Here is a 26200-nt window from a genome sequence, read left to right as displayed (position 1 = left end):
GTTTTCTTTCACTTCATGTTAAGGGATTCCTCATCCTGTTTTCTTGCCCTGAGAAGTGTACCTTTATTTGTTTTGTCGTAAAGAATTCACCCCTTGTCAAGTCCCGCCTATGGTTCGCACCCATTGTTTGCCGTTTCGTGGTTGGACAAAAATCCTCTCTCTCTCTCCATCCACAACCATTGAAATGACGTGTTTTTCAGTTGCTTCGTATTGATATTCTGTGCATTCAATTGCTAATTTTAAACTTGGTGTCAGTAAAAAGGAACATCACAGGTGCAACATGGTGACTGGGCATATCATGTTTGTTTTTAGTTTTTTTTAGTTTTAGCAAATTCAACATAAACTAGGCGGAACCAGGGCGGAACAAGGCAGAAAGAGCCTGCCGGTTAGTCAGTCGGGGACCAATCAGAAGGCTGACAAATGGTGAATTGTTTGTGCCTACCACTGTGTGGTCTCTCCATTTCTGGGTTCTATACATCTCATTCCCCGGGTGTGATTCCTGGTACATTTTACCTTCATATATATATTTATTTTACAATAATTGTATTCATTCAGAAAAGGTTGAGAACCACTGTCACAGGCCCGTCTGTGTAGTTTGTCGAACGATGGTGTTGCATGCCCCGGAAAATAGCTTATCTATACAAATACAAGCTCACAGGCTGTGGTTCCATGCACTCCCCAACTCGAACTCCAACTATGGCTTCAGATATTGGCTGGTGTGTAAGAAAGCAGAAGAAGTACTGTAGACAAACACCGGGTCTCCGTCACCGTCGGGGAATGTTCCCTTTTTAATCAATGACGGGTGGCTCCACTGCCCGCGTTGCGTTGCGTGACTGCGTTAAAATTGCCCCGGTTCGTTTTTTGACGCACGCGGCGGAGACGCAACGCGCCCGGTGGAGCCCCGGCGTTAGGAGCAACAGCCAGAGGAGGAGGAAGGAAAGGATGACAAAACGAGGGAGGGGTTTAATGATGGTGGAAGAGAGAGAAACAGCGGGGACTAACACATCAAAGTCTCGTATTTCTTTCTTTCTTTCTTTCTTCTTTGTGTCGTTATTCCTTTATTTGTATTTTTCATGTTTTCCAGCCGAAGCGTCTCGAGAGCCTCCCCCCCCCCCCCCCCCCCCCGGCACAGAGGAAGAAAAGCACATGATGAATAATTAACTGAGAAGAAAATGTCACAAACGGCAGAGAGAGGAGTGTAATCATTTCTCTGTTGGGTTTTAGAGGTCTGCGTTTCCATTCTGTTCCTCTCTCTCTCTCTCTCTCTCTCTCTCTCTCTCTCTCTCTGCCCTGTAGCGGTGTGCCGCGCTGGGACCGCAACCTGCCCCACCCGCCCCTCCCCTCCCCCTAAAAGCATCCAATCTCTTTTCCTACATACTTTTCAAATCCGAAGAAAATAAATCATTAATATTTGGGGGGGCTTTTAGTGGCATTGCTGCATGCAACATCCCACTGGGGTTCCTCCTCCTACATTTTTAATCACACGCCCATTGACGTCGGACTCATTGGCTGTTAAATCACTTTTGAGAGACAAATCTCTCGTGGTAATGGTTTAATCAATGTCGGAGAGGTTTGAACTTTGTCTCTTTTGGTTCTGGCGATGCCAAATAAAACACCCTCAGGAAAGGTGGGAAAAAGGGGAGCGGGGAAATGACATCAATTACATCCTTTACCATCTAAACAAGCTAAATTTGTCCCCTGCCCTACAAACCTCAGAGCTGGGGGAAAATGAGTTATGGATTACCATGACCCAATTGTAATAAGGTAATTGCAGATATATATCATTTTTACCGTGTGTCATTTCTCATAAATTCATTACCATGGGAAGGAACCACAGTGAGCTCCCAGATGTATTAGTACTGTTGTGTTCTAAATTTAAAAGTGGCCTGTTTTTTTAAGTGTGTTTTTCTTTGTTGTACTACAGTAGCTCTATAAAGAAGTGTACTCTTTCACAGTGATGACGGGTAACCCGATCATACTGAGTTTCAGTTAGAACTGGCCAATATTATATCAACATTATATGAATATCGTGCTATTGATATTGTCTGAAATTTTGGCATATCGAAATGTCGTGATAGGGCATACATTCTGCCTCAGCCGATCAATTCTTTCAGATTATAGTGGAAATAGCGGGTCTAGGAGTTTTTAGATTGGCTATTTCTGCTGTTATTGAACGTGGAAATGTATTAAAGGACCACTTCACCCCTTTCGCAACCAGATCTTATTTTAATGATGTTTGGGAGACAAGAAACACTTTCCTGGGGTCCGTATGTGGGTAATATGTGTTTTTAGATATTCCAGTATTTCAAAGTGTCCGTGGGCTCCATGATGTCATGGACACTGGGCTCACTTACTTCCTGGACTACATGTTGTCTCAGTAAGACAGCCCTCCCCCTATCCACAAGGAGGAGCAGTGTACCAAAGCATTATGGGAATTGTAGTCCAGGAAGGAAGTGAGCCCAGTGTCCATGACATCATGGAGCCCATGGACACCTTGAAATACTGAAATATCTAAAAACGTATAATATTACCCACGTAAATACCCAGGAAAGTGTTTCTTGTCTCCCAAACATAATTAAAATAAGATCTGGTTGCAAAAGGGGTGAAGTGGCCCTTTAAGAGAATTCATATTTTCACAATATCAAGGTATTCAGTAAACCATAATTTGTGCTAAGTTAATTTTGTATAGTTTCAGCAGTGGTGCTTAAAACGGTCAGTATACCGTATATATTTTACTGCCTGACATTGAAAAACAGACCGTGGAGACACGCATGATTTAAAGCTGGAGAAAAAGCTTCGCGATTTCATCCTATCGATCTGCTTTTTAATCAGGCCCACTCTAAATTACATCCCTAATCGGTAAACACATTGATCGCTCACAATAAGATCCTGCAGACATTACTGCATAGCATTATTTGATCACCTTCCTTCCTACTTGTCATCGGGTGTAATGGATAATCTGATCTGATAATCTATCGTCGTCTTGCACAATGGAGGATGGAAGATGGATGCTAATTTCCATGCTGCTCGATATCTAATGTATCACCCGGGAAGAAATGCATTGTGAGGCCTCTGTATTGTTATCCAACAATGTTATGGACACAAACTAATGTCAGTCCAGGCATCATTTCTTGTGCTGCGTTCACACCGGCAGCTATACGAAGATGCAGGCTACCATTCATTTCCAGATGGAAGTCAGTGACATGGAGATGCAAAGCTGCATTGGGCGTTTGTAGATGTAGCTTTTGTTGCAGCTACAAACTACAAAAATCGTTGAGCTGTTTCCAAATTCAGATGCAAATTATGAGTATCTGCCAGTGTGAACATGGCATAGTCATGTAAAAAGTAGGGCTGGGACTTTAACTGATTCATTGAGATGAATTAATTGTAGAACAATAATGCGATTAAAACAAATTTACAAATTGTGTGTGTGTGTGTGTGTGTGTGTGTGTGTGTGTGTGTGTGTGTGTGTGTGTGTGTGTGTGTGTGTGTGTGTGTGTGTGTGTGTGTGTGTGTGTGTGTGTGCGAAAGAGAGAATATAATGCACATTGTAAAACGCTTTGGATATATAGGCACGATATAAATGCACCATTTACCATTGAAACAGATGGAGTGTCGGTGGTGCATCTCTAAGTCTCCATGGGATCATAGATCCACACATCATGTATGCGCTGTGTCTCTTTGTGAAATGTTTCATTAGCTGTCCGATTGTTGGTCATTATTCTTGGTTGCTCAGCATGGCTCCCTCTTAATATACAAATGATTATCCCATTTAGAACTGAGGAAGCTTCTACAAATGCTTTCTAAATCCTGACAGTTAAAAAACTGTTTCTAAGTCAGTTGTTCTCAAACATTTTCATGTCAAGAACCCCCCAAAAATATGTAATTGGCCGCCGTCCCCCATCTGAAAATACGTTGTTCCAGAACAAGTAAAATGAATATAATTGTTACGATATTAAAAAAAGCGTCTACAAGCTCATTGCGCGCGCATAGTGCCACGCTATGAGCTTGTAGATCTGCTATTTTTCAATAGTTAAAGTATAACGTGATGCTTAAAACACAAATGCGTTCCGTCCTGAATGGGTTATAAAGAGAGGACATGTAGCCCCCCAATGGAGCTATCAGCACGGTAACACTGCAGCAAAACGCTGCAAAATTATCCCTTGTTGTAGGAGAAGTCAATTTAAACGACTTTAACACAAGCATTATTTTAATTGGCAGCCATTCACACCTGAGCGTTAGATATTATAAACCAAAGTATACAAGTCTCCGTTGTTTCCGATTGACTTCTTTCTTCTTTAATTATTCCGAGCTGGAAGTTTGGAAGATGATTCTCCTGGGTTTCAATTAGAGACTGAATAAAAGTTATGTAAATGGGAGGGTTTTTAAATAGACGCGTGTTGCTTTTTCTTCTTCTTTTTCCTAAACAGAAAACATTCTAAAGTGTCTCGTTTGAAGTTGTCGAGTGTCATGAGACTCTCCAGAGTTGCTGTCCCTGAGGTATTGTGTGCGGATTGCCACTGTCTCAGCTGAGCACTGTGGCATGAAATCTATTTTTGAGACGTTTTTTTGTCAATACTGTGTGTGTGTGTGTGTGTGTGTGTGTGTGTGTGTGTGTGTGTGTGTGTGTGTGGCAAGTCAGCTCAATTTTATTCATAAAGCACATTTTAAAACAACTGTGACCAAATTGACCAAATCACAAATGCAAAAACCATAGACATAATCAACAAGACATATGCAGCGCAAAGGCACACATAAACTAAAACTACCAAAAACAACCGTATAGTGTACACTCTCAGAGTTAGAACGGAGGATTTCACAGTGTAGATCAGGCCCCATAGCTTTAAAATAAGTTGTATCAACCTGGGGGGTCCTTCGTTGTCTTCAACGTTTTCCCCATCGATTATTAGAAAATGTGACGTGTACTTCTTGGTCTGCTTGTTTTTTGTCTCTACACCAAACCCCTTTGCTGAAAGTTCACAATGCCTCACAGCGTGAGTCGTTGTGAGCTTGTAGATCGGCTAAGTGGTTAATGTAAAAAAAAAAGTTCCAATCACACACAGGTTTGGCAGCTCCCCTGTACTGGAACCCCAATCTACACTGCAAGATATTGTGCTTATTTAACCTTAGTTACCGTTACATGTGGTCCGCGGACGTGACCTATAGTTCCTGAGTTGCAGCAACTATAGTTGGACTGCTTTCCCCCCCCATCTTGTCTTTGCCAAAGAAATTGCCGATCTACAAGCTCAAAACCGTTGCGACGTATTGTGAGCTTGTACTGTAGATCCGCTATTTTCTGACAAAGGTTCCCCCCACAAGAATATAGGGAGGAGTCTGCTGGGGTCCAAGGTGCATGGTTAAAGGATCCAATGGAGCGAGCGGTCAGGTCTGATATGGGAAGGGCAATATGCTGTTCTACTACGCGGTCTAGCCCATTCTGTACGCAAATCTTTGAACATATTATATTCTTTCAGAGCCAACGTTTTGAACTCATATCTTTGCTTCTGGTGAGGGTCCCTCATGGAACAACATGATTTTCAGATGGTGGTCGGCAATGACTGACATAGAAAACATAGGGTTTTTGTGAAAACGGTCAGGATTTAGAAGGCATCCGTAGAATCGTCCTCAGGTCTAAATGGGCTAGAGGGGGACGCTGTGACGGCAAAGTCACCGTCGCCCCCGAGCGCTTGGGTTTATTTAGCGAGACAGGCTCTAGTACCAGATCAGCCGACCCCCAGGGACCTGGAGGCAGGAGGACGGGGTTAGAAGGTCAGTGATGTGCGGCAGCAAGAGGTCAAGCCATTTAGAGCTTCATACCAACCACCGGGAGGATGTGAAAAATAGACTCTAAACTGTACTGGCCTTCAGTGGAGAGAGGCCATGCAGGACAGGGATGTACAGTATACAGTATACAGTACAGCACGTCGCTGTATCCTAGTTAGGAAGCCTGCAGACCTTACGAGTTATAGGAGGACCCAGTGGTGTGGTGTAGCCTAGGTGGGGCAGGGGGGGGGTGTGTGTGTGTGTGTGTGTGTGTGTGATTGTTAATATTAAATATTAACATCGGTGCACGCACGCACGCGCGGCAGCACGGAGGTGAGGCACCAGAGGACACCGATGATGTTAATGTTTTAATATTAACATCCACACCCGTTGCTATTACCATCGTTAATGCAATCAGGTGCTAATAGGATGCAGTTGCAGGTTTCCACCCACCCACGTGTGCCTCATTGTTTGCATCACACCACAGGGCTTGTTACAGAAACCATGTCACACATTCTGAATGGCTGCTATGCCTATAAAGGGCTTTACATATACTGTACATTATGGCACGCCACGACAGAATAGTTGATCTCATAACAAAGGACATAAAACATGTTACAGTGTCTGTGAGAATGTACAAACATTCCTGTGCTTAGAAGCTAGCCTTTATGACCAAAGTCATTAAACACCAGCCGCTCCTCCAGACCAACACAGAGCTATAGGCTAATACTGTAGGTGCAATACTTGTGTTTATCTTTGGCAGCCTAGGACATGTCCATATAGGTTAGTTGTAGAGCATGATTTGGTGCACAGTGCCCACCCTTCATGTCGCCTCTGTGGGTGGAGGGAGGCAGAACTGCCCCTGCCAACTGGCAGGTGCACCTGCTGCACAGCTAGGTAATTAGGCCAGGGCAATTACAGAGGCTGTGTTTAATGCACCTAACCCTGTTACTCTGTTACACTGTGGCTGGGGCCAGAAGCAGGTCTACACATGACTTCTGCCAGAGATAGCTTTGTATTCTCAGTGCATTGAGCCCTTGTATTTGTGAGTCACTCCGTGAACTGGTTTGCCAGCTCATGTTGTATTTATGTATAGGTAGCCATAAGGAAACAAGATAAAAAAAACAAAATGTATTAAAGAAATATGTCACGACAGCGGTTCTGTTTCTCACCCTGAATGCATGTGGGGAATGTGATGTAGTCGATACCGTCAGACTACTGCGTCAGTCTACTGCGTCAGTCTACTGCGTCAGTCTACTGCGTCAGTCTACTGCGTCAGTCTACTGCGTCAGTCTACTGCGTCAGTCTACTGCGTCAGACTACTGCGTCAGTCTACTGCGTCAGTCTACTGCGTCAGTCTACTGCGTCAGTCTACTGCGTCAGTCTACTGCGTCAGTCTACTGCGTCAGACTACTGCGTCAGTCTACTGCGTCAGTCTACTGCGTCAGTCTACTGCGTCAGTCTACTGCGTCAGTCTACTGCGTCAGTCTACTGCGTCAGACTACTGCGTCAGTCTACTGCGTCAGACTACTGCGTCAGACTACTGCGTCAGACTACTGCGTCAGTCTACTGCGTCAGACTACTGCGTCAGTCTACTGCGTCAGTCTACTGCGTCAGACTACTGCGTCAGTCTACTGCGTCAGTCTACTGCGTCAGTCTACTGCGTCAGACTACTGCGTCAGTCTACTGCGTCAGTCTACTGCGTCAGTCTACTGCGTCAGTCTACTGCGTCAGACTACTGCGTCAGTCTACTGCGTCAGACTACTGCGTCAGACTACTGCGTCAGACTACTGCGTCAGTCTACTGCGTCAGACTACTGCGTCAGTCTACTGCGTCAGTCTACTGCGTCAGACTACTGCGTCAGTCTACTGCGTCAGTCTACTGCGTCAGTCTACTGCGTCAGACTACTGCGTCAGTCTACTGCGTCAGTCTACTGCGTCAGTCTACTGCGTCAGACTACTGCGTCAGACTACTGCGTCAGACTACTGCGTCAGTCTACTGCGTCAGTCTACTGCGTCAGTCTACTGCGTCAGTCTACTGCGTCAGACTACTGCGTCAGACTACTGCGTCAGTCTACTGCGTCAGTCTACTGCGTCAGTCTACTGCGTCAGACTACTGCGTCAGACTACTGCGTCAGACTACTGCGTCAGTCTACTGCGTCAGTCTACTGCGTCAGACTACTGCGTCAGACTACTGCGTCAGACTACACACTACTATTGATTCTGAATTGAATTTTAATTCTCACATTAATCATGTTACCAAGATTGCCTTTTTTCACCTTAGAAATATTGCACGAATCAGAGCCTATTTGTCCTTGGACGATGCAAAAACGCTAATCCACGCCTTCGTTTTCTCTCGGCTTGACTACTGCAATGCACTTTATTCAGGACTGCCTAAGAAAACAACTGACAGATTACAACTCGTCCAAAATGCAGCAGCCAGAGTTTTAACTAGAACTAAGATGAGAGAACATATTACTCCAGTTTTGGCATCACTGCACTGGCTTCCGGTTGTTTTTAGGATTGATTTTAAAATTCTTTTACTTGTCTATAAAGCTCTCAATGGCCTCGCACCTTCCTACCTAAATGACTGCCTGCCTAAATATGTCCCAAACCGCCCCCTAAGGTCTTCCACTGCTGGCCTGCTCGCGCTGCCGAAAAGAATGGCAACTAAAAAATACGGGGAAGCAGCTTTTTGCTTCTATGGGCCGTCGGCATGGAACAAACTCCCACTGTACATTCGTCAGGCAGCCTCTGTAGACATTTTTAAAGCTCAGCTCAAGACCCACTTCTACAACATTGCTTTTAATTGAGTTTTAATTTGCACGTTCCCACCCTGCCCTGACTGATTTGCTGCATGTGGTGTTTTTATTATTATTTTATTTGTTTTTATTTGTTTTTATTTATTTTATGTTCTTATATTCAATTTTGTTCTTTGCCATTGTTTTATCATTTTAACTACTTATTTTTATTGTATTCTATTTTTGCCCTGTGAAGCACTTTGCGCTACATTTATGTATGAAAGGTGCTATACAAATAAAGTTTATTATTATTATTATTATTATTATTACTGCGTCAGTCTACTGCGTCAGACTACTGCGTCAGACTACTGCGTCAGTCTACTGCGTCAGACTACTGCGTCAGTCTACTGCGTCAGACTACTGCGTCAGACTACTGCGTCAGTCTACTGCGTCAGACTACTGCGTCAGACTACTGCGTCAGACTACTGCGTCAGTCTACTGCGTCAGACTACTGCGTCAGACTACTGCGTCAGACTACTGCGTCAGTCTACTGCGTCAGACTACTGCGTCAGTCTACTGCGTCAGTCTACAAGCTCGTAGCGCGCCACCGAGTGGCGCGCTACGAGCTTGTGGGTCTGCAATTTCAAAGAACGACTGACATAGAAACATAGCTTTTTCAGAAAACTGTCAGGATGTAGAAGACATTTTTAGAATCTGATCTCAGGTCAAAATGGGTAACAGATATGATAAACAAAAGAAAGGGCTTTTTAATGCTCCAGGTAAATGTATTCACAAACACAAACACAGCAGGCAGGACATACTGTACAAGGTTTTGACCCGTATCGGTCATTCTCAAGTGTATGGTTGTTGAACCTGACTTCCATTCCGCATTCCACGCGCTTCAGTACCTACAGTATAGCGTGCCATAAGTGAGCAGGGAAGCTGCCGCATCTGACGCAGTTGTCTGTGTCAGACATCCAATGGGTGTTCACCGTTAACACAATTAAACCTAACTTACTTAAAGAGTTTAATAGAAAAAAATGCTAAAGTAAAGTTAGCGTACAGTGCAAACGTAAATTATTGTGTCCACGTACTCCAGCGTTTGAAATGCAAACATTTACCTGACTATGAATGTATGAATAGCTGATTCCTTCTGTCCAATTTACTGATCCACAATGAAAAGTAGTAAAGCGAGGGATCAGCCTCCCATTGGGTAAGATTACATTCAAACTCCATGCCAGACTGGAAACATCTCCCCTTGAATAATAATGGCCTATTGTTGCAGAACGTGTTTGTCGTCACATTAGCCCTTCTTCCTACCAGACGCGCAGAGAGCAATTTTTTTTACGAAGACGGAATGGAAATTAGATCCTGCTGGGTTGTGTTAAGCTTTTGAAGAGAACCGTGTTCCAAGTTGTGCAGTTGCAGAAAGACACATAAAATAAAACAATGGTTGATAATATTCCACCTCCTCCTCCTCCTCCTGCTGGCTTCGGTACTTCTCCAACTACTGAGCCAGGAGAGACAGCATGGAGGGCTTAAAACCCTGTTCAAGGAACCATGATGAAAAAATGCAAATAACCGATTGTTGGTCACGAACCAGAGTGGTAAAAGAAGAACATAATTGAAAACATGTCAATGTAATGTTCTCATATCTGTGAAAAATGAAATGTATTACAATACCATATCATATCAGGGAGATGACGTCTTATATACGTGGTCATTTACAGACCTAAACAAACATTATAGTCCATATATTTATTGGCTGGCCAAAAATCACATCATAACTATACCCTATAAAGTATAAACGAACATTATATAGTAGTCCATAGACTTGTCTGGCAAAAGATTACATCATATGCTACCTTAAACAAAAACTCTCAACGACGAAAACAAAACTAAATGGGGAAAAAGTATACCTTACAGACAGACCAGGCAACTGGACTATAAATCACTTTTTCTCTGGCAATGCTGGATATGCTGACGTGTGATTCCGACGCTCCGCTGAGGTAGACATACAGGTGTAGTTTATCTTTATATTTAGCATACCTCATGTGATTGGCTGCAGCTCTCCCATTACAGACATGCTTGCAATCAGTTAATGTGATCTGTCTCAGGGGAGGATAATCTTAAACGCGGCTTGGGTGAAGTTTCCACAGATGGGAAGTTTGGGAACTTACTTAACGTTATCTTGAGCTGCAGTTAGAGTGTCAAAACTATCAGTAGCTCATATAGCGGTATTCAATTTAACGATAATCCCAACATTCGTTCCAACCCTGAACCCTGACCGTTTCGGGAACTTATATTATTATATTATGGCAGGAAGGCAGGCGACGAAAACTTTTAAAAACAACGTTTCTTGCCAGGGACGTCACTGATCATGTGGTTGCCCTACTCGTAGGATATTTGTGCTGCTCCTCCCTCCCGCTGTTTGCGAGGACGCACACACGGCCACTCATTATTACACGGCGAAGCCGCAGAGAAAATTGTTATGAGGGTCAGCTTGGCACTTTTTCGCACATTTTGTTGCCCCCCTCGGTGTGTTGCCCTACTCGCAGTGCGTATTGCGCGTATACGTAGCGACGCCAATGGTTCTTGCTCAGAAACAGAAAGGATTGGTAAATCATTACATTTTTAGAGGACGGTATAGAGCTTGACAAAGTGAACATTCTAAATGGCTTCAAGTTGATCTCCTGTTGCAGTGTTTGAGAATATCAGTGCAGGATGGCAGGAAATAAGCGTGGACCCAATCTGTTCCCTAGCAACGCATGTTCCACTGACCAGGTCTGTGCACTCATCGTCCTTGGTTTACGGGCTCTAAACCAGTTTCAAACACCTTTTTCATTACAAGGACTCCCAACTCCCAACAGCCATTTGATGTGATTTGGTCCAGGCTTATTTTATTGTCTATGTACAGTAGAGATGACAGTGGAACTCTATGTTCGGTGTATTTACTTACTGTAAACATGTACGAATGGTGATTATTAACTATCAATCACTTTGCTGTGGACCCCTTGGGGCCCATGCACTCTCTATTTGCCAGCAAACAGCCCAACTTATGTGGAAAAAGTAGGAGTGATTCTCAACCTTTATTAATTTCAGTTTGATATGCATTAGGCCACAGACTCTAGATTTGAAACGTTGTTTTTGTGTTTCTGTTTAGTTTGAATCTCTGGGGCTCTTTCACTGTAAAAAAAGAAATAAAAATAAACTCCGTATTCATTTGACTCTGAGAGTGTTCTGATATAACACGTACTCTCTGAGTAACAGTCCCATAAGGGCACATTTGGTTCCTATAACAATCAATCTTTTTGACTGGGGACCACCTGTAACCCCCCTCAAGGACCGGCATAGGGGGTCCCCGAACCCCACATCGAGAACCACCATTGTTGCATCACAACAAGACTCTAAGCCGAGTTAGTTCCTGTTTGCCTTCCTGCATGTCGTGTTAATGTTGTGATGGAAACAAAAAGCCAGCAGCTAGCTCTGTCTGACTCATATCCTGGTTGAGATCCCCCCCTCCGTCTGCTTGTCAACACACTCACCCTCCTGTAGCCTATCTTTGAATCTTTGATCAGCCCAGGAGACGGGAACTCGCCCTGGAAGTGCGATCACTCCAAACACAGCAGGAGGGGGAGACATGAGGAACGAGAGAGGAGGGGGTGGGGGGGGCAAGTATGAGTAAAGAGAGGTAGAGATACGGGATGAGAGATGAGAGCAAGCTCTTTTCCTCTGGCTCTTTCTATCCGTCTGTTTTCTCCATTTGCTCTCTTTCGCTCTGAGCTGGAGCGACTTCAATGGAAGCTGTTGCATGCAGTGCTCAAGCTCATGTGAAGGGACTCACTCGACTTACACGTGTGTGTGTGTGTGTGTGTGTGTGTGTGTGTGTGTGTGTGTGTGTGTGTGTGTGTGTGTGTGTGTGTGTGTGTGTGTGTGTGTGTGTGGGGGGGGGGGGGCGGGGGGGGGGTACACATGCATGTGTAGGAGAGAGAGAGAGAGAGAGAGACATGGTTTTGTTTTGAATGCTTTTGTCTTCTCAGTGTGTGGGTATTATGTAAACAGCGGTAGGATTTCCAAGTGGTCCATGAACGCCTCGTTCATGTCCTTGTGTACATGAATATTCTGTAGGCTGCACATAAAAACACATGCAGGCGTCCAAGAAGACAAACCTCTTCTTCTCTGTAGCGTTACCTGCGGGTATGAGACGTTTTATCATTTCAATGGTGCCATCATCTGTCTTGTGAGAGAAGGCAGCAACGATGTCGACCCTGGCATGGCAAGCAATAGTGTTCATAGTTTTCTAATTGTTTGCACTTCTGGTTTCAAAGTTTCTCGTTTCTGTACGGCCTAGCTCTGAAGAGGTAGCCGTCTATAACAGGATCAGGGTGCCTGTCCAGAGCTAAGCACCTAAACCGCTGGTGTGATCAGCACATTGAAACTGTCTAACCACCGGGTGAGGAAACGCATCACACTCAGGAGCTATAGAGGAAGTAGTCTGCTGCTTCTAGGAATGGTCTGTCCTATGTAGATTAGTGAAGCTTCCCCTGGGAAGCTTTCCACCTGAGCATGCTTCAAGAGGGATAGTTCCGCTCTGTTCAAGTCATGGGCATCGAGCAGAGCCGTGCTATTTGCCTCGCCGGGTTCCAACCATGCAGTGGCACTCAGGAGATATGTGAGGATCTCGGGTAACACGGGTTCCTACCAGCACACCTACCCACATTACACCATATTTGAACCTGCCACATGCATGACCTCACCATGTGACGACACTGTGGATTAAATACCATGGCTGTGCATAGGTACAGATTTATCATTCATGACATGGTTAATCATAGCGGTACCTTACAGTGTTATATACACCACAGTTTAGCCTAGCTATGTGTATACAATACATTATCATATAATAATAACACGAGGAACCATGGATTTCCTCACCCTCTTTGCCATCGACGTTGCTCTGGTGTTGACGTGCATCGCCCTGGTCTTCAAATACTCGTGGCGGCGGCAGACCCCGTTCAGTGTCCTCGTCGGCTACACATCCGCGTCACTCGCACTAGTTACGCCGCGATGGCTTCAGAGGTCCTGGCAGAGGGCATTCCACGGACTGGACTACCAGAGAAACAACGCCTTCGTCTGCCTGCACGTCCTGCTGGAGGGCGCGGTGTACGCAGAGTTCACCTACGAGGTGTTGGGCCTCTGTAGGCTGACGGACTCGGCCACTCTGCCCCGCCTGGCCGTGCCTTACGTCCTGCTGGCCGTCAGCACCCACCTGTTGTACCGCTGCGTCACCACGGACCCGGGCACCATAACGAAGGGGAGAGCGGGCGTCCGGCTGCAGCAGCCGTCGCATCCCCGTGCCGTTAGGACACGGTTCCCTCCCGGCGTCTCCTGTCCCGCCTGCCGGCTGGTCAGACCGGCCCGCTCCAAACACTGCCGCGTGTGCGACCGATGCGTGGAGCGCTTCGACCACCACTGCGTCTGGGTCAACAACTGCATCGGCGCTCGGAACCACGGCTACTTCCTGCTGTACCTGTGCAGCCTGTGCGCCGCGGCCGGAGACGTGGCGCTTCTCACGGCCGGCGCGCTTCGACGGGTCGCGCTGAGGTCCGGCCTCCTGGGAGCCGGCTACGTAGAGCGCGGTCTGTTCTACGGAGCCCCCCTAGTACGTACCACCCCCGAGCACGGTCGGCGGATGTCCGCCGAGGGATCCGCCGCGTTCGCGGTGCAGCAACTCTTCCTGACCCTCCCTCGGGTCGTGTTCATGCTGAGCTTCCTGGTCCTGGTCTTCGTCCTCCTGGCGGGGTACACTCTGTTCCACGCCTACCTGGCGCTGGGCGACCGCACCTTCAACGAGTGGAACAAGAGCCTACCTGGCGCTGGGCGACCGCACCTTCAACGAGTGGAACAAGAGCCTACCTGGCGCTGGGCGACCGCACCTTCAACGAGTGGAACAAGAGCCTACCTGGCGCTGGGCGACCGCACCTTCAACGAGTGGAACAAGAGCCTACCTGGCGCTGGGCGACCGCACCTTCAACGAGTGGAACAAGAGCCCAGCTCATACACCGGCCAGCGCTCCACAACAACAGAGCACGTCCGGACCACGCCAAAACACGCTTCTGTGCTCGCGGATTAGGACACCTGAAACCTGGGAGAGGTTTTCTCGTGAGCGGGACTGGGTCTTTATTGGCCTAACATTCTTTTTTTATTAGAGGCATTTCCTTTAATCCACCCGACACTGAAACAAATCTTTATTACGTCACCATTGAGAGCCAGTTATAACCCGTCACTGACCCGTATTAATTACATCATTACTTTATTGATTGTTGTTAATTACGTAACGAAAGAATGTTTTTGAATTGTTAAAAATTAATCATCTCCTTCAACAGTTGTCAAAATAGTTAAAAAATGCTTTTCAGGTTATTTAAAGGAAAAATAAGGAATATATCTGTAGAATAGAGGTTACACAGAGATCACCTTGTACCAGAGGAAAAGTGCAAGTCATAGAGCTGTGTTCTAGATAGTAGTGCAGTTCTAGTTATTATTATTATTATTATGGCAAATGCATTTACACTTCACAAAGTATACCGTAATTACATAATAGTTGTGTTCATTTGTGAAGATGATCTTGTTGAACAAAATAAGTATGATGATAGACCTTATTTTCGACAATAATCAAAAATGCAATGAAGGCTTTTTGGGAACCGAGGAAGATGCCAACTTCCTCCTCCCGTCTATCACCCCCTGAATGCTCTATAGAGATACGTATCCCTTTTATAGATTTTCTGTCATAACAGCCTTCAGAACTACTCTGAAAGAAGTCTCAGACATGATCACCACTTTTTCACCTTGGCCTGAACATGCACCATATTCATCAATATTTGAATAGTACACTGAATAGTGTACATCAAGCTGCCTCACGCTCACACTACAGAAACAGGAGATAGGCTCCTGCCCTATGGGCCTCATGGCTCGGCAAGGCTACTTACTTACTTACTTACACTGAATAGTACACTGAATAGTACTTGGAAGGCGCATACATTTGAGCCCAGACATTCATGCAAGTTTACCATTTGCAACTTCACTGAGAACTGTATTTCCACCACATGAATCCTAGCATCCCAATTATGTCGAACATGCCCTGAAAATCACTGCACTTCACTGTCGACATATTCTGAGCTTGTAGATCAGCTTATCTTTGATGTTGTATCGAAGTAAAAAGGAGCGGACCTTGAAATTAAATTAAAATAAAATGATTCACAGGAGGCAGGCAGTCATCTGTCGGGTGGAAAGCTTGAATATGTACCAAACTGTTCCACATTCAAATGAAACAATCCGTGTGAAGTGAGGGGCGCTCTTATCATCGTACATCATCCATTCATTGTCAATGGGAATGTAATCTTTGTGTGGGACACAAATAGCCGATTTGCTCGTCCATTCATTGTCAATGGGACTTTAATGTTTGTGTAAGACGAAAATCTACACTATAGCTGAATGCAGGAGGGGCTAGTGCCCCTCAAAAATAACAAAAGTTGGCAGATCAAGCTTACAGATCTGTTACTTTTGACACTGTATGTGCAGTATCATCAAGTATGGAGTTAACAGGGAGTTAACAGCAATGTCATGCTTTGTTGAAAAGAGTAGGAGCAGACAAAACATATTTGTTTATAAAGGCTGCGTAAAGCTGCCAGCATCCTAAAACATATGTTGTGTTTTGCTGTGCTTAATTTGTAAATCAGTATGTCCTGGAGACCATGAGCATGATTTAATTAGTTCTTTATGATTTATTTTACCACGCAATAGCCAAAAAAAGGCTGAATAACATCTAAGAACGCAATTATTAATCAGAGAACTCACATAAGAATGTATAGTAGTGGCTGAACGCCAAATATTAAATGTATGATATAAGCATCTCTCTCTCTCTCTCCTCTGACTGCGCTTCCCTTCCCTTGTTGCTCTTCTGTCTGTGGATTGCTACAGTGGGGAAAATGGAATTAGGGCCAGACACTCTGTTGTATTTACGACCACAAAAAGCAACCAGGCTGTTTGCTCTGTCTATCGATCTCTGCCCACACAGCCCACACAGTACAGTACAGTACAGTACAGTACAGTACAGTACAGTACAGTACAGTACAGTACAGTACAGTACAGTACAGTACAGTACAGTACTGTAGTAAAGTACACACAACAAACGGAGCTATCCAGGGTCCTGAACTAACACCTCACACAGAGCGTCGCTGTCCCGCCGACAGGCCCGGAAGAGACAAAAAGGGCATGGTACAACCTTTTTGGTTTATTGTCATTTTGTCAGGAGCCGAGTTGGCTTTGTCCGAGGCTTAAATGTCTTTAAATAAATGTATACTATTTGAAACGTCTATGGGAAAAATGTATGGGGCATTCTCTTCCGGGCCTGTCGTCGTCATGTAATGAATAGGGACGGGACTGGGACACTCTATTCTCAACAAACAGCGCTATCCATGGCCCTGAACTAACACCTCATATGGCCTGCAGCTAAGTGATATAGTAATGGCTCACAGGGAGGGACATGGATGGGGGCGGCTGTGGCTCAGGAGGTAGAGCAGGTCGTCCAATGATCCCTGGGTCAGCGGCTCGAATCCCGGCTCCCCCTGTCCACATGTGGAAGTGTCCTTGGGAAAGACACTGAACCCCACGTTGCCTCCAGTGAGTCGGTCCGTTTGAGATTGCCACCGTTGGTGTGTGAATGTGGGAAGTGCAGGACGCTGCTTCACCTCCCAATGTATGAATGAATGGTTAAAGTAAAGTTCTATGAGCACTTGGAAAAGCTCTATAAAAATGCAATCCATTATTATTAACCCATTCTGACCTGAGATCAGATTAAAAAAATGTCTGTTTGAAAATGACAGTTTTCTGAAAAAGCTATGTTTCTATGTCAGTGGTTCTTCGATTTTTGCCACTCGGTGGCGCGCTATGAGCTTGTAGATCTGCTATTTTTCAATAGCTAAAGCATAAAATAACACCAAAAGGGGTTCCCGCCCAAAATGGGTTAAGGGAAGGAAAGTGAAGTTAGAAATGCCTTTGAATGTGCATTGTGAGGTGACGGAGCATGCTTCTGCGTTAATTAAGCTCTGCCCTGCTGCCAAAAATAAAATCACAAGAGAGTACGTTTATTATTTGTGTGAGCTTAAAGAATTCGCTCTTATAATCATGATTACCTCCAAGGCCTGGAATGTCATCCATTTCAAAGGCCTTTGGTGTTGTTTTATTTGTTTATTTATATTATTATTATTTAGTGGATGATTTTTAGTACAAAATGCCAAATGACAGGACTGGAAGGTCCAGACAACAACAACAACAACAACGTTAAGTCCACAGAAATAATGAATACTTCTTTTTCCATGTATTGGTAATCTATGTAAAGTGCCTTGATTGGATAAAGGCGCTATATAAATGCACCATACAATGGTGCATTCATGATGCAGGTCATCACACATGTGATGACCTGGAAAAATAGCACAACAAATGCTTGCAATGGATTCAGAATCATGAAAAATCCATAGTTTCATGGCCTCCATGTAATTCCTGCCAGTTGATGACTACCGCGGTTATTTTGAAAACACGGCATACTCTGTAGGCATACTGTATATGAACTCTATGCTCCTGTTCATGCAAACAACTGGTGAAAATTTCAGAAAAGAGATTTGGTCTATAGAGTCTAGACAGAAATCACATCTGGTGTGAAGTGAGGGGAGCTTTGGCACATCACAGGGGTCCATCCATCCTTTACTGTATGAAAATATATAGTCTGCAATCTGCATACCTGTACGTGTTGTTACCAATAGGAACGCAGCATTAACCCATTCTGACCTGAGATCAGATTCTAAAAATGTCTTCTACATCCTGACAGTTTTCTGAAAAAGTTTCTATGTCAGTCGTTCTTTGACTTTTCAAAAATAGCAGACATACAAGCTCGTAGCGCACCACGAGCTTGTAGATCTGCTATTTTTCAATAGCTAAAGCATTACATAATGCTAACACCAAAAGGGGTTCCCGCCCAAAATGGGTTGAAACGTTGCAGTATTTTAAGTTTAATCAATGTTGTGATGGTGAAGGCAGGTATAAACTCAACTTTGAATGATTCACCAGCAAGCAGCAAAGTGTCCAGGAGTGTTTCTTATTGGTCTCTCTCTCTCTCTCTCTCTCTCTCTCTCTCTCTCTCTCTCTCTCTTTCTCTCTCTCTCTCTCTCTCCAGGACTGAAGCAGATCCATGCCCTCTCCATCCAAGGTAATTACGAGCTTCGCATCGACCTGGAGGACTTTGAGAACAGCACAGCGTACGCCCAGTATGGCACCTTTGGAGTGGGCCTCTTCTCCGTGGATCCTGATGATGACGGATACCCTCTGACTGTGGGAGATTATACTGGAAATGCAGGTATACGTCGCATTAGAATTGGAAATGTTGTTTCCCTTTTGTTTGTTTGCTTCTGTTGTTTTGTTTTGTTATTTCCTTTCCTAAAAAGTTTGTTCTTAGACACATTTTTAGTTTCCATTTTGCTCTTTGATGTATCCCTTTGAGAATCCTCCAATTATCCACATACCTGATACTATTTAAAAGAAAGATTCTCTTGGGTGCAGTGAGTGGTTCTCAAAGTGGGTTCTAGGGACTTTCAGCGTTGAGGGGGTTCCAGACCCACTTCAGGAAAAACATATCATTACTTGTACACGGCTACACGCTAAAAGACCTTCCAATAGGTAAATATCTAAGACCCTGCACACAGAATAAAACCCTTTTTCTGCATACTTTTTGTGGTTCAAACATTCTTTCTTTTCCTGCCTTGATCTCCTGACCCTCCCCGCCCCCTCTCTTCTTCCCTTCCTTTGTTTTTCTTGGAAACACTGACACGATGGGAACTACGCACAAAAACACTTTTTTTTACCTGTCAAAGTGTGATATGTGACAAAGCTGACAAAGCCTGTGAAAGTCTAACTCTGAGATTGTACACATGAAACTAAATGGACCCCTATGGAGCTGCAGCTGGTCCGGGTTAGGGTCCGACCATTACGTATAAAAAGAACTATAGGCCTGGGCCATGGCTCAGTGGTCCAGGCACCATGGCTGGTAAGCGAGTTCGACTCCCGATCCCAACGGCCTTTACTGCATGTCAGCCTACTGTCTGTCCCTCCATAAAAAAATATTAAATAAAGGTGAAAGCCACAAAAAATAAAAAATAAACTATGAGTGGTAAACTGAAATCCCTGCCCTTTCACTATAGAGTGTCTTGCCCATTTTCTTCCCCATGCGTTTGTTGACAGTGGCGTCACACGGCTCATCCGTCAGACCTGTGTGACATGTGATGGAGAGGATGTACTTACAGAGAAGGAGAAGTCTGCACACATAGTCTTTGCTCCAACAGTGTTTATTTAGTTAAAACGCCGACATTTTATTCATAGGACACGACATTTCGGGCCGTGAGATGTGATGGAGAGGTGCCTGATTGGCTGGTTCTGGTCCATTGCCTGCATAATCCCATAGCCTTGAGGGACGATTTCTCTACAATTATTAATTAACAAATACATTACATAGATGTTCATTGACCGATTTGAACCATATATTGAGGTATTTTTGGCTTAATGACAGCCTGCGCAAGAAGCATGATGTCTGGCCTGTTAGTGTGCCATAGCAATGGACAGACTTATCATCTAAGAGGACTTTAACATGGCCTGTTAGTGTGCCATAGCAATGGACAGACTTATCATCTAAGAGGACTTTAACATGATGTCTGGCCTGTTAGTGTGCCATAGCAATGGACAGACTTATCATCTAAGAGGACTTTAACATGATGTCTGGCCTGTTAGTGTGCCATAGCAATGGACAGACGTATCGTCTAAGAGGACTTTAACATGGCCTGTTAGTGTGCCATAGCAATGGACAGACTTATCATCTAAGAGGACTTTAACATGATGTCTGGCCTGTTAGTGTGCCATAGCAATGGACAGACTTATCGTCTAAGAGGACTTTAACATGGCCTGTTAGTGTGCCATAGCAATGGACAGACTTATCATCTAAGAGGACTTTAACATGATGTCTGGCCTGTTAGTGTGCCATAGCAATGGACAGACTTATCGTCTAAGAGGACTTTAACATGGCCTGTTAGTGTGCCATAGCAATGGACAGACTTATCATCTAAGAGGACTTTAACATGATGTTTGGCCTGTTAGTGTGCCATAGCAATGGACAGACTTATCGTCTAAGAGGACTTTAACATGATGTCTGGCCTGTTAGTGTGCCATAGCAATGGACAGACTTATCATCTAAGAGGACTTTAACATGATGTCTGGCCTGTTAGTGTGCCATAGCAATGGACAGACTTATCGTCTAAGAGGACTTTAACATGTACATTTCTCTTAACAGTGATTTCCCCAAACTTGTCTTGACGCCGTGCCAGTTCTTCTCCATGCAGAGCCCTCAGCCAATCAGAAAACAGTGTATGCTGCTCTGTGGCAAAAAGCTTCAGGGAGTGTTGATCCTCTAGTGAAACAATCCCGACGTCTGTGTCTTTGTTCCTAAATGTTTTGTTTTTTAAACATAAGATCCAAGCAAAGCTTGCTTGTCACCTTGATTAAATTACTTCCAATTAATTGCTCCCATTGACCCGCAGCGTCAACAAAAACCTGTCGTTGAAATGAAGAAGCAATTTAAAGGACCTTTGGGGAGAGCGTCGCTCTGAGAATACAGAGAGAATGGGGACAGATATGAGAGATGGAGGAGAGGAGAGGAGAGGAGAGGAGAGGAGAGGAGAGGAGAGGAGAGGAGAGGAGAGGAGAGGAGAGGAGAGGAGAGGAGAGGAGAGGAGAGGAGAGGAGATTGGTGGAAATGAGGGTAAGGCGGGGGGGGTGCAAAATAGAATGGTGCAACCGAGGGGACAGGTGTGAGAAATGGAAGAGAAGCGAGTAAAGGAAATGAGGAAGAGGGTAAAGGAAGATGTATGTGGACACATGTAGGTACAGTATGGCTATAGGGGGATGGGACAGGTGCCATAAGATGAAACCATTTAAACCTGTAGACCATGGGGGTCCGGGACCCCTAGTGGGTCTTCAGAGTAACTATATGAACCCTATAGCATCCCTATTCTGAGGAGAACCGTAGCCAAATTGCGATGCGTTAAGAGCTTGTAGATCTGCTATTTTGGGCCAATGTATGTACACCCCCAGAATATGAATGCTAGTGGTTGAAAAGGAGTTTCACAGTGAAAAGGAGGAAACAGTGGTGTAGGAAAGAACAGGACGAAAAAATAAAAATGCATTCTGGGAATAAACCATGCATTTGTTTTGGTCCCAGATCTGGTGTCTGTTCAAAAAGCCTGTTATGTTCCTGTCCTGTCCTCCGTACAGACATATAACCTTGAACTGATGATGTGCCACCGGTCAGACAGTTTGAGTCACAGCGCTGTCGGGTAGGCATGCTGCTTATCCACACTCAGCATATCCTGCCGCCCTCCGATCGCCTGCCTCCTTCCCTCCCTCCCTCCAGGAACCGGCCGCGAGGGTTATTGTTTGTTATTTTTATTTGGCAACGCGGGCTGATCTACGTTCAAGTGGAAAGGTCTTCATTTTTTTGGGGCTGGGAGCAGCAGCTGGACGCTAATGGTCTTCGCAGGAGTCTGCGGCTCCCCTCGGCCCTCCAAGGTGACACCCAGCGCCTTGCGAACGATGCCTCTTAAGGGCCCCCACCGCCCTGATTCCCCTCTGTGTCCGATGGACTTCATCACACTGTCGAGGCCATTAGGCTGCCCCTCCTCCCTCCCTCCTCATCATCTCTCCTCCACCCCAAAATGTGTGGCAGTACACAACATGGACACTTAGACTTGCCTTGTCATGCTGTTATCTATTTACTGTATCTCTCTCTCTCTACTTGGGGTTACCATGGTAACAACAGCAGACGGAGAGTGGGATAGATGCGGAGCCGGCCACAGAGGACAAGGTGCTGAATGACCACTCCCCGGGCAATTAAGGGATGATTTGATGCCCCGATGAGCTGTTAGCCATCATCTGGAGCCTAGTCAACAACAGACCTGGCTCCCACCCTCTCAACCTTCATCACACCCACCCCGTCTGTTCACAGTGTGGAGTCAGCTTTATGAGAGAGAGAGAGCGCTTCAAATGTTATTAGCCTAATCAAGTATATGTCCGTAATCAGAAGCTTGGAATAGAGCCAATATATGATAATCAGACATACTAGGAAACACGGACACATTAGGGAGCTGTTGCTTTTTGTGACCATGACGGAGGGGCACGGTGGCGGTACCACCAGTCATGCCATGTCATGTGAAAGCAGGGAATCATAGCTTCAAATTGACATATTGGTTGTTCAGTTTGACCCACCCGTTTTAGAGATATGGCTTATAAAGTAATGACTTGCAGAAAACAGCGAGTTGAGAAAACAGGCTTGAAAGGTTCACTTCGGTGGACTCTAACATTACACATGTTTTAAGCATTTATTTCATATTGACATGTCGATTTCAGATCTGACATTTATTTCAGGCATGCTAGTATGTGCTAATAACTCATTTTGGATTAAAATAAATAAATTAATTAAATCCTCCTCCTGAACAGTTAGTCTTGCGTCTCTGTATCAAAAAGAGTCACAATATGAATCCATTGAAATGGGGAACGCAGGAACATACTGTACCACTCAGCTGAAGTTTGAGATCTCTTGCAATATTGTCACAAAGAATTGCCGCTTTAAGTCTGCTTCGCTCTTCAAGGGTTATACCCAGTGGGGAAATCACTTGTCACATTACAATTAGATGCTAAACGAATGCAAATTACCTGCGAGAAACAAGACGGCTGATGTTGACATAAGCCTCTCCACCGAAGATGGTGTTCAGCCTTATATTTATCGTACTGTATGACACCAGCTAAACTGTACCCGTCCATCACATGTGTGTCATAATGTGACAGTGACATTACCGGAGGCGTATAGGCAAAAACGTCTGGTGGTGTACTTGCATACATGTACATTTAAAACCTGGAAAGTGTCCATTTTAGATTTGAGCCGTATTGGACCACTTTATTTTATACTTTGGCTGTTCAAAAATATGCAGATATACAATACAATACAAGCTCGTGCCAAACTATGAGCCGCCATCGGTGTGTGAATGGGTGAATGTAATGCACAATCTATGTAAAGCGCCTTGGATATAGGCGCTACAGTATATAAATGCACCATTTACCATTTACTCAAATCTTTGCTTCTGCGGGTCCCTGAACAAATTATTTTGAGATGCATGTCCATGGCCAACCATAGGATATATTTTAGGTGTCCTTGACATGAAAAGGTTTGAGAACCCAACTGTTTTTTAGAAGATTTAGAAGAAGAATTTGTATAATCTGCCTCAGGTCTGGGATAATACTTAAAGTCATACTGTGTACCTTTCTCAATTAAAAGCTTACAGGCTGGTTACAGTTAAACACACGCACCTCTTAGAGAGAGAGAGGTGAGACATTTGCACAATCAAGTAATAAAATTGATTAATTAACACTTGACACTTTTACAGTGTGCATTATAAAGCCAGTGTTGTTTTCGCAGGCCAAACGAGAGACATTATTTTAACCGCTGGAACCCGAGCTTTCCTATTCTGTGGGGAACATTTGCCAAAAATAACCGATCTTGCACTGTGTTGTGAGCTTTATAGATTGGCTATTCTTTTGTCAAAGAAATTTGATGTAGTTCATGAATAAAATCCCAAATGAAATTTAAAAAAAGATAGGAAAAAAATAGAAGTTTAAGAAGTAGTGAAAATTGCATATCTACAAACTGCTTATTTTCATTAGTTTGGGTCTCGACTACCGAGCAAACGTGTAATGTCTCTTTTGGGTCTAAACAGTTTGGAAACCACTGTCAGATGGAGGGTTTAAAGCTGCTATAAGCAATAATGTCAAAATGTAATGACCTTTTTTCTTTTTTGGTATTCAGACGGCCAACAATGAGTAAAACGCTCCCAAAAATGTTTTAGTCTTTTTTTCTCTGTGACTCATCTGGGCCGCAATTTGCATTCAAAGATTTTCCGGGGGTTTTTTTCAACCAATGACAAAGCTTCTAGGAACATCTTTGAATGCAGATTGTGGCCCCTAGATGTGTCACATAGGGCCGGGCCGGTTTCCGGCGTGCCGCCCCGCGTCCGAAATGACAGAGTTACCGTGCGGCAGTCCCTCTACTGTATTGTATTGTACTGTACTATACTGGCACACCCGAAAGCATCATATAGTTAATACTGTATGTGCGTGTGTGTTTGTGTGTGCGTTAGGTTGCGCACAGGTGGTGAAAAACAATCATGTTGTTTTCGTGCTCATACCCAGCTACCCAGCTACCCAGCTACCCACACAGCTCCGTAAGGGAGTGGTTGCACCACTCAAAATAATTATAAAAAACGGTCATTCAAATTTTGACATATTATTATTGCTTATAGCAGGTGGTTCAAATAGGGACTCCTCCTTCTAGTTTTCAGTGTGTCAAGAGACCCATACATCCTAATAATGGCATCATTAGGGATATTTTTATGATATTAAAAGCAGAACGATAATAATATGATGAATGGACTACAAGGCATTATGAACGTTTGCTTTTGATAATAATGATGATGATTGACGTTCTGTAGAGACACCTTTTAGTTTTCTCTCTCTCTCGTCTCCTATATTTCTGGGACTGATTGATTGTGGGATCGCTCTGCTATTTGGCAATAAATCACAGAAGCGTTGTGTGGAGCTGTCTACTGATTAGTTCTCGGTTTCTATTATCTGAAGAAGCTAAATTCTCTTGAAGAAAGCTATTGGCTTGCTTGAATTAAGGCCAAAAGCAGGGAGAGGCTATATGCATGTTATTCTCAGAGGGATTCTTTTTTTAATCTTTTAATTATCGTTTTAATCTCTAACTAATTATTTGGCTCATCTCTTTTCCTTTCCTTTTCTCTTCCTAAACTTTTTCCTTACTCATTTCATGACCGCTGTGTGTGTGTGTGTGTGTGTGTGTGTGTGTGTGTGTGCGCACGCGCACGTTACGACATTTAGTCGACTAAACACTGTGACTAAAATGTGACAAAAACTAAATGAAAACTATGTCTTTGACTGAAAATCAAAATAGTGCTGTCAAAAACAACACTGCCACCCACCCACCTGACCTCTGACCCTAACCTTGACCTCTGTCCTCTCTGTGCCCTCCTTGACCTCTGACCTCCGTCCTCTCTGTGCCCTCCTTGACCTCTGACCTCTCTGTGCCCTCCTTGTAGGCGACGCCCTGCTGAAGCACAACGGCATGAAGTTCACCACCAAGGACAAGGACAACGACCACTCGGAGAACAACTGCGCCGCCTTCTACCACGGCGCCTGGTGGTACCGCAACTGCCACACGTCCAACCTGAACGGCCAGTACCTGCGTGGCCAGCACACCTCCTACGCCGACGGCATCGAGTGGTCCTCCTGGACCGGCTGGCAGTACTCCCTCAAGTTCTCCGAGATGAAGATGCGGCCCACCCGCGACCCCGAGAGCAAATGAGCTATATAGGGACCGCCCCCGGCAGCCTTGAGCGACCCCCGCCCGGAGAGCGAAATGAGAACAACGTTGTTAAAAAGCGAGACGAGACGAAGATGTTATATATATATATATATATTACTAAAACATGGAACAAGAAACGAAAACACAACTCTTGACGCGTCTAGGTTGTA

The 26200-nt window shown here is 44.6% G+C and overlaps 2 protein-coding genes across 2 annotated transcripts in view; both read left to right on the top strand.

Annotated features, from left to right (window-relative positions):
• The window catches only part of fibcd1b (fibrinogen C domain containing 1b), a gene marked incomplete at both ends in the record, with an annotated part of 187136 nt that extends 161106 nt beyond the window's left edge, over positions 1 to 26030 (top strand). The window contains 2 exons of the mRNA XM_080755994.1: positions 18732 to 18911; positions 25765 to 26030. Coding sequence (XP_080612120.1) covers positions 18732 to 18911; positions 25765 to 26030 — 446 coding nt within the window. The remainder of the gene's footprint in view (positions 1 to 18731; positions 18912 to 25764) is intronic.
• On the top strand, positions 13425 to 14636 carry LOC308310413 (palmitoyltransferase ZDHHC4-like; the record flags this gene model as incomplete). Its single annotated transcript, XM_080756757.1, has 1 exon — positions 13425 to 14636. One exon carries the CDS (start codon positions 13425 to 13427, stop codon positions 14634 to 14636), a length of 1212 nt encoding a protein of 403 aa, XP_080612883.1.
• Positions 26031 to 26200: the final 170 nt, after the last annotated feature.

Source organism: Protomyctophum bolini (assembly GCF_963924005.1).
Source record: "Protomyctophum bolini genome assembly, chromosome: 22".
Classification (NCBI taxonomy): Eukaryota; Metazoa; Chordata; class Actinopteri; order Myctophiformes; family Myctophidae; genus Protomyctophum; species Protomyctophum bolini.
This window is presented reverse-complemented; position numbering and strand designations above follow the sequence as displayed.